This window comes from Nerophis ophidion, linkage group LG02 (genome assembly GCF_033978795.1).
Source record: "Nerophis ophidion isolate RoL-2023_Sa linkage group LG02, RoL_Noph_v1.0, whole genome shotgun sequence".
Lineage (NCBI taxonomy): Eukaryota > Metazoa > Chordata > Actinopteri > Syngnathiformes > Syngnathidae > Nerophis > Nerophis ophidion.
In genome coordinates, this window is record NC_084612.1 from 83387094 (window position 1) to 83402093 (window position 15000).

General features: G+C 42.2%; 1 protein-coding gene across 1 annotated transcript in view; it reads left to right on the forward strand.

Annotated features, from left to right (window-relative positions):
* LOC133548270 (A disintegrin and metalloproteinase with thrombospondin motifs 18-like) overlaps positions 1-15000 on the forward strand; it is a 199595-nt gene that overhangs the window by 33273 nt on the left and 151322 nt on the right. Inside the window, exon 4 of the mRNA XM_061893586.1 lies at positions 6871-7114. Coding sequence (XP_061749570.1) covers positions 6871-7114 — 244 coding nt within the window. The remainder of the gene's footprint in view (positions 1-6870; positions 7115-15000) is intronic.

Consider the following 15000-nt stretch of genomic DNA (forward strand, 5'->3'; position numbering starts at 1 on the left):
CCTTCGCTTCATTTTATGTTGCCCTCTAGATGATTTTGGATGGCCTGCCTTATCATTTTATGCTGCCCTCTAGATAATTTTACATGGCCTGCCGCTTCATTTTATGTTGCCTTCTAGACATTTTGTATGGCCTGCCGCTTCATTTTATGTTGCCTTCTATATCATTTTGTATGGCCTTCGCTTCATTTTATGTTGCCCTCTAGATGATTTTGGATGGCCTGCCTTATCATTTTATGCTACCCTCTAGATAATTTTACATGGCCTGCCGCTTCATTTTATGTTGCCTTCTAGACATTTTGTATGGCCTGCCGCTTCATTTTATGTTGACTTGTATATAATTTTACATGGCCTGTCCCTTCATTTTATGTTGCCCTCTAGATCATTTTGTATGCCCTGCCGCTTCATTTTAAGCTGACTTCCAGAAAAATTTTGTATGGCCTGCCAATTCATTTTATGCTGACTTCTATATAATTTTGGATGGCCTTCCGCTTTATTTTATGTTGCCCTCTGGATTATTTTGGGTGGCCTGCCATTTCATTTTATGTTGACTTCTATATCATTTTGTATGGCCTGCCGTTTCATTTTATGTTGCCCTCTAGATCGTTTTGTATGGCCTTCCGCTTCATTTTATGTTGCCTTCTCGATCTTTGTTTATGGCCTGTCATTTCATTTTATGTTGACTTCTAGATCATTTTGTATGGGCTGCCGCTTCATATTCTGTTGCCCTATAGATCATTTGGATGGCCTGCTGCTTAATTTTATGTTGCCCTATAGATAATTTCGCGTGGCCTTTCGATTAAATTTTTGTTGCCTGCAACGACATTTCGTGTGGCTTGCGGCTTACTTTACGTTGCCTTCTTGTTCATTGTGTATGGGCTGCCGCTTCATTTTAGGTTGCCCTCTAGATAATTTTGTATGGCCTGCTGATTCATTTTATGTTGCCTTCTAGATCTTTTTGTACGGCCTGCCACATCATTTTATGTTGCCCTCTAGATCATTTTGTATAGCCTGCCACTTCATTTGATGTTGCCCTCTAGATCATTTTGTATGGCCCGCCGCTTCATTTTATGTTGCCCTCTAGATCATTTTATATGGCCTGCCGCGTCATTTTATGTTGCCCTCTAGATAATTTTACATGGCCTGCCGCTTCATTTCATGTTGCCCTCTAGATCATTTTGGATGGCCTGCCTTATCATTTTATGTTGCCTTCTATATCATTTTGTATGGCCTTCGCTTCATTTTATGTTGCCCTCTAGATGATTTTGTATGCCCTGCCGCTTCATTTTATGCTGCCCTCTAGATAATTTTATATGGCCCGCCGCTTCATTTTATGTTGCCCTCTAGATCATTTTGTATTCCCTGCCGCTTCATTTTAAGCTGACTTCTAGAAAAATTTTATATGGCCTGCCACATCATTTTATGTTGCCCTCTAGATCATTTTATATGGCCTGCCGCATCATTTTATGTTGCCCTCTAGATCATTTTATATGGCCTGCCGCTTCATTTCATGTTGACTTCTATATCATTTTGTATGGCCTGCCGTTTCATTTTATGTTGCCCTCTAGATCGTTTTGTATGGCCTTCCGCTTCATTTTATGTTGCCCTCTAGATGATTTTGTATGCCCTGCCGCTTCATTTTATGCTGCCCTCTAGATAATTTTATATGGCCCGCCGCTTCATTTTATGTTGCCCTCTAGATCATTTTGTATTCCCTGCCGCTTCATTTTAAGCTGACTTCCAGAAAAATTTTGTATGGCCTGCCAATTCATTTTATGCTGACTTCTATATAATTTTGGATGGCCTTCCGCTTTATTTTATGTTGCCCTCTGGATTATTTTGGGTGGCCTGCCATTTCATTTTATGTTGACTTCTATATCATTTTGTATGGCCTGCCGTTTCATTTTATGTTGCCCTCTAGATCGTTTTGTATGGCCTTCCGCTTCATTTTATGTTGCCTTCTCGATCTTTGTTTATGGCCTGTCATTTCATTTTATGTTGACTTCTAGATCATTTTGTATGGGCTGCCGCTTCATATTCTGTTGCCCTATAGATCATTTGGATGGCCTGCTGCTTAATTTTATGTTGCCCTATAGATAATTTCGTGTGGCCTTTCGATTAAATTTTTGTTGCCTGCAACGACATTTCGTGTGGCTTGCGGCTTACTTTACGTTGCCTTCTTGTTCATTGTGTATGGGCTGCCGCTTCATTTTAGGTTGCCCTCTAGATAATTTTGTATGGCCTGCTGATTCATTTTATGTTGCCTTCTAGATCTTTTTGTACGGCCTGCCACATCATTTTATGTTGCCCTCTAGATCATTTTGTATAGCCTGCCACTTCATTTGATGTTGCCCTCTAGATCATTTTGTATGGCCTGCCTTATCATTTTATGTTGCCTTCTATATCATTTTGCATGGCCTTCGCTTCATTTTATGTTTTATTTATTTATTTATTTTTTTTAATTTATTTTTTTTAATGTTGCCCTCTAGATCATTTTGTGTGGTCTGCCACATCATTTTGTGTGGTCTGCCACATCATTTTATGTTGCCCTCTAGATCATTTTGCGTGATCTTCCGCTTCATTTTATGTTGCCCGCTGCAACATTTTATGTTGCCTACCACAACCTTTTATGTGGTCTGCTGCTTGATTTTATATTGCCTGCCACATCATTTTTGTGGCCTGCTGCTTCATTTTAAATGGCTGCCACAACATTTAATGTTGCTTACCACTGTTGCGTCATTTTATGTTGCCTACCACAACATTTTATGTTGCCTACCACAACATTTTATGTTGCCTACCACAACATTTTATGTTGCCTACCACAACATTTTATGTTGCCTACCACAACATTTTATGTTGCCTACCACAACATTTTATGTTGCCTACCACAACATTTTATGTTGCCTACCACGACATTTTGAGTGGCCTACCACGACATTTGATCTTGCCTGCTGCTTTATTTGATGTTGCCTGCCACATTATTTTGTGTGGTCTTCCACCTCATTTTATGTTGCCTGCCACTTAATTTATGTGGCCTGCTGCTTCATTTGATGTTGTCTGCCACATAATTTCTTCTGGCCTGCGTTTCAATTTATGTTGCCTGCCATCTCATCTCGTCTGGCTTGACGCTTCATTTTATGTTGCCTACCACAACATTTTGTGTGGTCTGCCGCATCGTTTTACTTTGTATGTTGCCTGCCACATAATTTAGGGTGGCCTGCTGCTTCATTTGATGTTGCATGTCACATAATTTCGAGTGGGCTGCCGTTCAATTTATGTTGCCTGCCATATCATTTTGTGTAACTTGCCGCTTTGTTTTATGTTGGCCACCACAACATTTTTGTGGTCTTCCGCTTCATTTTATGTTGCCTGCCACATAATTTCGAGGGGCCTGCTGCTTTATTTGCTGTTGCCTGCCACATAATTTTATGTTGCCTGCCACATAATTTCGAGGGGCCTGCTGCTTTATTTGCATTTGCCTGCCACATAATTTCGTTTGGCTTGCCGCATCATTTATGTGGCCGGCCACAACATTTAATATTGCCTACCACAACATTTTACATGGCCTACCACAACATTTTATGTTGCCTACCACAACATTTTATGTTGCCTACCACAACATTTTATGTTGCCTACCACAACATTTTATGTTGCCTACCACGACATTTATGTGGCCTGCTGCTTCATTTGATGTTGCCTGCCACATTATTTTGTGCGGTCTGGCTCCTCATTTTATCTTGCCTGCCACAACATTTTGATTGGCCTACCACGACATTTTATGTTGCCTACCACGACATTTATGTGGCCTGCTGCTTCATTTGATGTTGCCTACCACAACATTTTGTCTGGCCTACCACAACATTTTGTGTGGCCTACCACAACATTTTACGTGGCCTACCACAACATTTTATGTTGCCTACCACAACATTTTACATGGCCTACCACAACATTTTATGTTGCCTACCACGACATTTTTGTGGCCTGCTGCTTCATTAGATGTTGCCTGCCACATTATTTTGTGCGGTCTGCCACCTCATTTTATCTTGCCTGCCACATAAATTCGAGGGGCCTGCTGCTTTATTTGCTGTTGCCTGCCACATAATCTCGAGTGGCTTGCCGCTTCATTTATGTGGCCCGCCACAACATTTAATGTTGCCTACCACAACATTTTACATGGCCTACCACGACATTTTATGTTGCCTACCACGACATTTACGTGGCCTGCTGCTTCATTTGATGTTGCCTGCCACAACATTTTGAGTGGCCTACCACAACATTTTGTTGCCTACCACAACATTTTGAGTGGCCTACCACAACATTTTATGTTGCCTACCACAACATTTTATGTTGCCTACCGCAACATTTTATGTTGCCTACCACAACATTTTATGTTGCCTACCACAACATTTTGTGTGGCCTACCACAACATTTTGTGTGACCTACCACAACATTTTGTGTGGCCTACCACAACATTTTGTGTGGCCTACCACAACATTTTATGTGGCCTACCACAACATTTTACATGACCTACCACAACATTTTATGTTGCCTACCACGACATTTGTGTGGCCTGCTGCTTCATTTGATGTTGCCTGCCACATTATTTTGTGCGGTCTGCCACCTCATTTTATCTTGCCTGCCACATAATTTCGAGGAGCCTGCTGCTTTATTTGCTGTTGCCTGCCACATAATTTCGAGTGGCTTGCCGCTTCATTTATGTGGCCCGCCACAACATTTAATGTTGCCTACCACAACATTTTTTTGGCCTACCACGACATTTTATGTTGCCTACCACGACATTTACGTGGCCTGCTGCTTCATTTGATGTTGCCTGCCACATTATTTTGTGCGGTCTGGCTCCTCATTTTATCTTGCCTGCCACATAATTTTACGTGGCCTGGCGGTTCATTTTATGTTTCCCGCCACAACTTTTTCTGTTGCCTACCACAACATTTTATGTTGCCTTCCGCAACATTTTGTGTGGCCTACCACAACATTTTGTCTGGCCTACCACAACATTTTGTGTGGCCTACCACAACATTTTACGTGGCCTACCACAACATTTTATGTTGCCTACCACAACATTTTACATGGCCTACCACAACATTTTATGTTGCCTACCACGACATTTTTGTGGCCTGCTGCTTCATTAGATGTTGCCTGCCACATTATTTTGTGCGGTCTGCCACCTCATTTTATCTTGCCTGCCACATAAATTCGAGGAGCCTGCTGCTTTATTTGCTGTTGCCTGCCACATAATTTCGTGTGGCTTGCCGCTTCATTTATGTGGCCCGCCACAACATTTAATGTTGCCTACCACAACCTTTTACATGGCCTACCACGACATTTTATGTTGCCTACCACGACATTTACGTGGCCTGCTGCTTCATTTGATGTTGCCTGCCACATTTTGAGTGGCCTACCACAACATTTTGTTGCCTACCACAACATTTTGAGTGGCCTACCACAACATTTTATGTTGCCTACCACAACATTTTATGTTGCCTACCGCAACATTTTATGTTGCCTACCACAACATTTTATGTGGCCCACCACAACATTTTGTGTGGCCTACCACAACATTTTGTGTGGCCTACCACAACATTTTATGTTGCCTACCACAACATTTTACATGGCCTACCACAACATTTTATGTTGCCTACCACGACATTTTGTGGCCTGTTGCTTCATTAGATGTTGCCTGCCACATTATTTTGTGCGGTCTGCCACCTCATTTTATCTTGCCTGCCACATAAATTCGAGGAGCCTGCTGCTTTATTTGCTGTTGCCTGCCACATAATTTCGAGTGGCTTGCCGCTTCATTTATGTGGCCCGCCACAACATTTAATGTTGCCTACCACAACATTTTACATGGCCTACCACGACATTTTATGTTGCCTACCACGACATTTACGTGGCCTGCTGCTTCATTTGATGTTGCCTGCCACAACATTTTGAGTGGCCTACCACAACATTTTGTTGCCTACCACAACATTTTGAGTGGCCTACCACAACATTTTATGTTGCCTACCGCAACATTTTGTGTGACCTACCACAACATTTTGTGTGGCCTACCACAACATTTTATGTGGCCTACCACAACATTTTGTGTGGCCTACCACAACATTTTATGTGGCCTACCACAACATTTTACATGACCTACCACAACATTTTATGTTGCCTACCACGACATTTGTGTGGCCTGCTGCTTCATTTGATGTTGCCTGCCACATTATTTTGTGCGGTCTGCCACCTCATTTTATCTTGCCTGCCACATAATTTCGAGGAGCCTGCTGCTTTATTTGCTGTTGCCTGCCACATAATTTCGAGTGGCTTGCCGCTTCATTTATGTGGCCCCCCACAACATTTAATATTGCCTACAACAACATTTTACGTTGCCAACCACAACATTTGTGTGGCCTGCTGCTTCATTTGATGTTGCCTGCCACATTATTTTGTGCGGTCTGGCTCCTCATTTTATCTTGCCTGCCACATAATTTTACGTGGCCTGGCGGTTCATTTTATGTTTCCCGCCACAACTTTTTCTGTTGCCTGCCACAACATTTTATGTGGACTGCCGCATCACTTCCTGTTGCCTGCCACATTTATTTGGCCTTTAACCTCATTTATATTGCCTACCACTTGTTTTTATGTTTGCCGCTACATCCATTATTAATGTTTCCCGTCACGCCGTTTCATATTTTTTCCGGTACATCATCTTATGTTGCTCGCCACATCTTTTCTTGATGCCCGCCACATCATTTATATTCACTGTACATTAGGGAGCAAGTGACATAATAGTGGTTTATAGTGGCCCTTGTGGTGATCGTGTGTGTGTGTGTGTGTGTGTGTGTGTGTGTGTGTCTCCCGCAGTCAGGTTTGATCCGGGTGTCGGAGCAGGAGTATTTGATCTCTCCTCTACCTCAGCACCTGGCCAGACGTCACAACTTCAGCGCCCCCGAGGGCCACCGGCCCCACGTGGTCTACAAGCGCTCCGCCCAGCACGCCGTCCACAACCCGGCCGGCGACAGCGCCGCGTCCGCGCCCGCCGGCCGTCCCCACGACGACCCACGCCCGGGCCCGCCTAAGCGACACTTCTGCGGGCGCCGCAAGCAATGTATGTAAGGGACGTTCTTTTCCTCCATTTTGAGCAGACGACTCTTGTCAAAAAGCATTTGTATTGACAGCTGCGGCTGTGGGCAACCTCCAGATGTTTTTATTATTATTTTTTTTTTTAACTTACCTAATGAGTGGTCGGCATTTAGCTGCTTTTATCGAGCTCTGCGCGCACTTTAAGATGTTGGCACGGGCTTGTCGTACTGTTAAAGCAGGGGGGTCCAAAGTGTGGCCCGGGGGCCATTTGCAGCCCGCAACACATCATTCTAAAAAATACTAAAATATATATATATATATATATATATTTTTTAAACATTAAAAAGAGGAATAAAGGAGTAAATAGGTGAAATGCAACGAGAAAAAACTGCATTGTTGACTCTAATAACACCATTTTTTAAATAATTTCTCAAAAAATAATAATGAATAAAAATCCATGTTGCTATAAATTATTGATTGATTTAAGGACAAAAAGGACAGAAATACAACAAACATAAAAACATGAAAAATATGAAAATTAGAAAAAAAAAAATCCATACTATTTACTAATACTAATTATACTAATTATCCTATTTCCATCCATCCATCCATCATCTTCCGCTTATCCGAGGTCGGGTCACGGGGGCAGCAGCCTAAGCAGGGAAGCCCAGACTTCGCTCTTCCCGGGGGATCCCGAGGCGTTCCCAGGCCAGCCGGGAGACATAGTCTTCCCAGCCTTTAAATAGACCTCCTTTTTAGACCAGTTGATCTGCCGCTTCTTTTCTTTCTCCTATGTCCACCCCTCCCTTGTGGAGGGGGTCCGGTCCGATGACCATGGATGAAGTACTGGCTGTCCAGAGTCGAGACCCAGGATGGACCACTCGCCTGTATCGGTTGGGGACATCTCTACGCTGCTGATCCGCTTGAGATGGTTTCCTGTGGACGGGACTCTCGCTGCTGTCTTGGAGCCACTATGGATTGAACTTTCACAGTATCATGTTAGACCCGCTCGACATCCATTGCTTTCGGTCCCCTAGAGGGGGGCGGGGTTGCCCACATCTGAGGTCCTTTCCAAGGTTTCTCATAGTCAGCATTGTCACTGGCGTCCCACTGGATGTGAATTCTCCCTGCCCACTGGGTGTGAGTTTTCCTTGCCCTTTTATGGGTTCTTCCGAGGATGTTGTAGTCGTAATGATTTGTGCAGTCCTTTGAGACATTTGTGATTTGGGGCTATATAAATAAACATTGATTGATTGATTGAACGTGTCCTGGGTCTTCCCCGTGGCCTCCTACCGGCTGGACGTGCCCTAAACACCTCCCTAGGGAGGCGTTCGGGTGGCATCCTGACCAGAAATCACGGGGGTTGCACTGACATCCGTAGCGTTCCAATTTGGTTAGCTAGCTAGCTATCTTCCAGGGTAACTCCCGAGATGAATGATCCATTTATTTCCGAGTTAAATTATCTTATGTCGTCTTTAAGAGACGTTTTGGTAGCACTTTACAAAAAGAACGGACAAAATCCTGGGAGGGACAGAAATCACGGGGGTTACACGGTTGTCCGTAGCTTTCAAATTTGGTTAGCTAGCAAGCTTTTTTTCAGAGTACCTCCCTAGCTAAGTGATACATTTATGGCTGAGTTAAATAGTCTTACGTATGTCGTCTTTTAGAAAAGTTTCGGTAGAATTTTAGGAAATGTATGGACAAAATCCTGGTAGGGACAGAAATCACGGGGGTTACACTGACGTCCGTAGCTTTCAAATTTGGTTAGCTAGCAAGCTATCTTCCAGGGTAACTCCCGAGATAAGTGATACATTAATGGCCGAGTTAAATCGTCTTATGTCATCTTTTAGAAACGTTTTGGTAGCACTTCAGGAAAAGAACGGACAAAATCCTGGGAAGGACGAAATTTCGGGGGTTGCACTGACATCCGTAGCGTTCCAATTTGGTTAGCTAGCAAGCTATCTTCCAGGGTAACTCCCGAGCTAAGTGATACATTTATTTCCGAGTTAAACTCTTTTATGTAGTCTTTCAGAGGCATTTTGGTAACACTTTGGGAATAGAACGGACAAAATCTTGGGAGGGACAGAAAGCTCGGGGGTTACACTGACATCCGTAGCTTTCATTTTGGTTAGCTAGCTAGCTTTTTTTACAAGGTAACTCCCGAGATAATTGATCCATTTATGGCTGAGTTAAATAGTCTTATGTCATCTTTTAGAAATGTTTTGGTAGCACTTTCGGAAAAGAACGGACAAAATCCTGGGAGGGACAGAAATCTTGGGGGTTACACTGACGTCCATAGCTTTCAAATTTGGTTAGCTAGCAAGCTATCTTCCAGAGTAACTCCCGAGCTAAGCGATCCATTTATGTCGAGTTAAATTTTCTTATGTTGTCTTTAAGAGACAATTTGGTAGGACTTTACAAAAAGAACGGACAAAATCCTGGGGAGGGACAGAAATCTCGGGCGTTACAATGACATCCGTAGCTTTCATTTTGGTTAGCTAGCTAGCTTTTTTACAAGGTAACTCCCGAGATAAATGATCCATTTATGGCCGAGTTAAACTGTTTTTATGTCGTCTTTAGGAAACGTTTTAGTAACGCTTCAGGAAAAGAACGGACAAAATCCTGGGATGAACAGAAATCACGGGGGTTACACTGACATCCGCAGCTTTCATTTTGGTTAGCTAGCAAGCTATCTTCCAGAGTAACTCCCGAGCGAAGCGATCCATTTATGTCGAGTTAAATTTTCTTATGTTGTCTTTGAGAGACAATTTGGTAGGACTTTACAAAAAGAACGGACAAAATCCTGGGAGGGACAGATATCCCGGGGGTTACACTGACATCTGGAGCTTTCAAATCTGGTTAGCTAGCTAGCTATCTTCAAGGGTAACTCCCGAGCTAAGTGATCCGTTTATGTTTGAGTTAAACTGTTTTATGTCGTCTTTCAGAGATGTTTTGGTAGCACTTTTGGAAAAGAACGGACAAAATACTGGGAGGGACAGAAATCCCGGGGGTTACACTGACATCGTAGCTTTCATTTTGGTTAGCTAGGGAGCTATCTCACAAGGTAACTCCCGAGATAATTGATCCATTTATGGTTGAGTTAAACTGTTTTATGTCATCTTTTGGAAACGTTTTGGTAACGCTTTAGGAAAAGAACTGACAAAATCCTGGGAGGGACAGAAATCACGGGGTTTACACTGACATCCGGAACTTTCATTTTGGTTAGCTAGCAAGCTATCTTCCAGGGTAACTCCCGAGATAAGTGATACATTAATGGCCGAGTTAAATCGTCTTATGTCATCTTTTAGAAACGTTTTGGTAGCACTTCAGGAAAAGAACGGACAAAATCCTGGGAAGGACGAAATCACGGGGGTTGCACTGACATCCGTAGCGTTCCAATTTGGTTAGCTAGCAAGCTATCTTCCAGTTTAACTCCCGAGCTAAGTGATACATTTATTTCCGAGTTAAACTCTTTTATGTAGTCTTTCAGAGGCATTTTGGTAACACTTTGGGAATAGAACGGACAAAATCCTGGGAGGGACAGAAAGCTCGGGGGTTACACTGACATCTGTAGCTTTCATTTTGGTTAGCTAGCTAGCTTTTTTACAAGGTAACTCCCGAGATAATTGATCCATTTATGGTTGAGTTAAATAGTCTTATGTCATCTTTTAGAAATGTTTTGGTAGCACTTTAGGAGAAGAACGGACAAAATCCTGAGAGGGACAGAAATCTTGGGGGTTACACTGACGTCCATAGCTTTCAAATTTGGTTAGCTAGCAAGCTATCTTCCAGAGTAACTCCCGAGCTAAATGATACATTTATTTCCGAGTTAAACTCTTTTATGTAGTCTTTCAGAGGCATTTTGGTAACACTTTGGGAATAGAACGGACAAAATCCTGGGAGGGACAGAAAGCTCGGGGGTTACACTGACATCCGTAGCTTTCATTTTGGTTAGCTAGCTAGCTTTTTTACAAGGTAACTCCCGAGATAATTGATCCATTTATGGCTGAGTTAAATAGTCTTATGTCATCTTTTAGAAATGTTTTGGTAGCACTTTAGGAGAAGAACGGACAAAATCCTGAGAGGGACAGAAAGCTCGGGGGTTACACTGACATCTGTAGCTTTCATTTTGGTTAGCTAGCTAACTTTTTTACAAGGTAACTCCCGAGATAATTGATCCATTTATGGCTGAGTTAAATAGTCTTATGTCATCTTTTAGAAATGTTTTGGTAGCACTTTAGGAGAAGAACGGACAAAATCTTGAGAGGGACAGAAAGCTCGGGGGTTACACTGACATCTGTAGCTTTCATTTTGGTTAGCTAGCTAACTTTTTTACAAGGTAACTCCCGAGATAATTGATCCATTTATGGCTGAGTTAAATAGTCTTATGTCATCTTTTAGAAATGTTTTGGTAGCACTTTAGGAGAAGAACGGACAAAATCCGGAGAGGGACAGAAAGCTCGGGGGTTACACTGACATCGTAGCTTTTATTTTGGTTAGCTAGTGAGCTATCTCACAAGGTAACTCCCGAGATATTTGATCCATTTATGGTTGAGTAAAACTGTTTTATGTCGTCTTTTGGAAACGTTTTGGTAATGCTTTAGGAAAAGAAAGGACAAAATCCTGGGATGGACAGAAATCACGGGGGTTACACTGACGTCCGTAGCTTTCAAATTTGGTTAGCTAGCTAGCTATCTTCCAGGGTAACTCCCAAGATAAGTGATACATTTAAGTCTGAGTAAAATTGTCTTATGTCGTCTTTCAGAGACATTTTTGGAAGCAATTTAGGAAAAGATCGGACAAAATCCTGGGAGGGACAGAAATCACGGGGGTTACACTGACATCCGTTGCTTTCAAATTTGGTTAGCTAGAAAGCTATCTTCCAGGGTAACTCCCAAGATTACTGATCCATTTATTTCCAAGTTAAATTTTCTTATGTCGTCTTTAAGAGACGTTTTTGGTAGCACTTTACAAAAAGAACGGACAAAATCCTGGGAGGGACAGAAATTAGGGGGGTTACACTGAGGTCCGTAGCTTTCAAATTTGGTTAGCTCATGAGCTATCTTCCAGTTTAACTCCTGAGATAAGTGATACATTTATTTCCAAGTTAAACTGTTTTATGTTGTCTTTTAAAGATGATTTGGTAGCACTTTAGGAAAAGATCGGTCAAAATCTTGGTAGGGACAGAAATCACGGGGGTTACACTGACGTCCGTAGCTTTCAATTTGGTTAGCTAGCAAGCTATCTTCCAGGGTAACTCCCGAGATAAGTGATACATTAATGGCCGAGTTAAATCGTCTTATGTCATCTTTTAGAAACGTTTTGGTAGCACTTCAGGAAAAGAACGGACAAAATCCTGGGAAGGACGAAATCACGGGGGTTGCACTGACATCCGTAGCGTTCCAATTTGGTTAGCTATCAAGCTATCTTCCAGAGTAACTCCCGAGATAAGTGATACATTTATTTCCGAGTTTAACTCTTTTATGTAGTCTTTCAGAGGCATTTTGGTAACACTTTGGGAATAGAACATACAAAATCCTGGGAGGGACAGAAAGCTCGGGGGTTACACTGACATCTGTAGCTTTCATTTTGGTTAGCTAGCTAGCTTTTTTACAAGGTAACTCCCGAGATAATTGATCCATTTATGGCTGAGTTAAATAGTCTTATGTCATCTTTTAGAAATGTTTTGGTAGCACTTTAGGAGAAGAACGGACAAAATCCTGAGAGGGACAGAAAGCTCGGGGGTTACACTGACATCGTAGCTTTCATTTTGGTTAGCTAGGGAGCTATCTCACAAGGTAACTCCCGAGATAATTGATCCATTTATGGTTGAGTTAAACTGTTTTATGTCATCTTTTGGAAACGTTTTGGTAACGCTTTAGGAAAAGAACTGACAAAATCCTGGGAGGGACAGAAATCACGGGGTTTACACTGACATCCGCAGCTTTCATTTTGGTTAGCTAGCAAGCTATCTTCCAGAGTAACTCCCGAGCTAAGCGATCCATTTATGTCGAGTTAAATTTTCTTATGTTGTCTTTAAGAGACAATTTAGTAGGACTTTACAAAAACAACGACAAAATTCTGGGAGGGACAGATATCCCGGGGGTTACACTGACATCTGGAGCTTTCAAATCTGGTTAGCTAGCTAGCTATCTTCAAGGGTAACTCCCGAGCTAAGCGATCCATTTATGTTTGAGTTAAACTGTTTTATGTCGTCTTTCAGAGATGTTTTGGTAGCACTTTTGGAAAAGAACGGACAAAATACTGGGAGGGACAGAAATCCCGGGGGTTACACTGACATCGTAGCTTTCATTTTGGTTAGCTAGGGAGCTATCTCACAAGGTAACTCCCGAGATAATTGATCCATTTATGGTTGAGTTAAACTGTTTTATGTCATCTTTTGGAAACGTTTTGGTAACGCTTTAGGAAAAGAACTGACAAAATCCTGGGAGGGACAGAAATCACGGGGTTTACACTGACATCCGCAATTTTCCTTTTGGTTAGCTAGCAAGCTATCTTCCAGAGTAACTCCCGAGCTAAGCGATCCATTTATGTCGAGTTAAATTTTCTTATGTTGTCTTTAAGAGACAATTTAGTAGGACTTTACAAAAACAACGACAAAATTCTGGGAAGGACAGAAATCCCGGGGGTTACACTGACGTCCGTAGCTTTCAAATTTGGTTAGCTAGCTAGCTATCTTCCAGGGTAACTCCCGAGCTAAGCGATCCGTTTATGTTTGAGTTAAACTGTTTTATGTCGTCTTTCAGAGATGTTTTGGTAGCACTTTTGGAAAAGAACGGACAAAATACTGGGAGGGACAGAAATCCCGGGGGTTACACTGACATCTTGAGCTTTCAAATCTGGTTAGCTAGCTAGCTATCTTCAAGGGTAACTCCCGAGCTAAGCGATCCGTTTATGTTTGAGTTAAACTGTTTTATGTCGTCTTTCAGAGATGTTTTGGTAGCACTTTTGGAAAAGAACGGACAAAATACTGGGAGGGACAGAAATCCCGGGGGTTACACTGACATCGTAGCTTTCATTTTGGTTAGCTAGGGAGCTATCTCACAAGGTAACTCCCGAGATAATTGATCCATTTATGGTTGAGTTAAACTGTTTTATGTCATCTTTTGGAAACGTTTTGGTAACGCTTTAGGAAAAGAACTGACAAAATCCTGGGAGGGACAGAAATCACGGGGGTTACACTGACATCCGCAGCTTTCATTTTGGTTAGCTAGCAAGCTATCTTCCAGAGTAACTCCCGAGCTAAGCGATCCATTTATGTCGAGTTAAATTTTCTTATGTTGTCTTTAAGAGACAATTTAGTAGGACTTTACAAAAACAACGACAAAATTCTGGGAGGGACAGAAATCCCGGGGGTTACACTGACGTCCGTAGCTTTCAAATTTGGTTAGCTAGCTAGCTATCTTCCAGGGTAACTCCCGAGCTAAGCGATCCATTTATGTTTGAGTTAAACTGTTTTATGTCGTCTTTCAGAGATGTTTTGGTAGCACTTTTGGAAAAGAACGGACAAAATACTGGGAGGGACAGAAATCCCGGGGGTTACACTGACATCGTAGCTTTCATTTTGGTTAGCTAGGGAGCTATCTCACAAGGTAACTCCCGAGATAATTGATCCATTTATGGTTGAGTTAAACTGTTTTATGTCATCTTTTGGAAACGTTTTGGTAACGCTTTAGGAAAAGAACTGACAAAATCCTGGGAGGGACAGAAATCACGGGGTTTACACTGACATCCGCAGCTTTCATTTTGGTTAGCTAGGGAGCTATCTCACAAGGTAACTCCCGAGATAATTGATCCATTTATGATTGAGTTAAACTGTTTTATGTCATCTTTTGGAAACGTTTTGGTAACGCTTTAGGAAAAGAACTGACAAAATCCTGGGAGGGACAG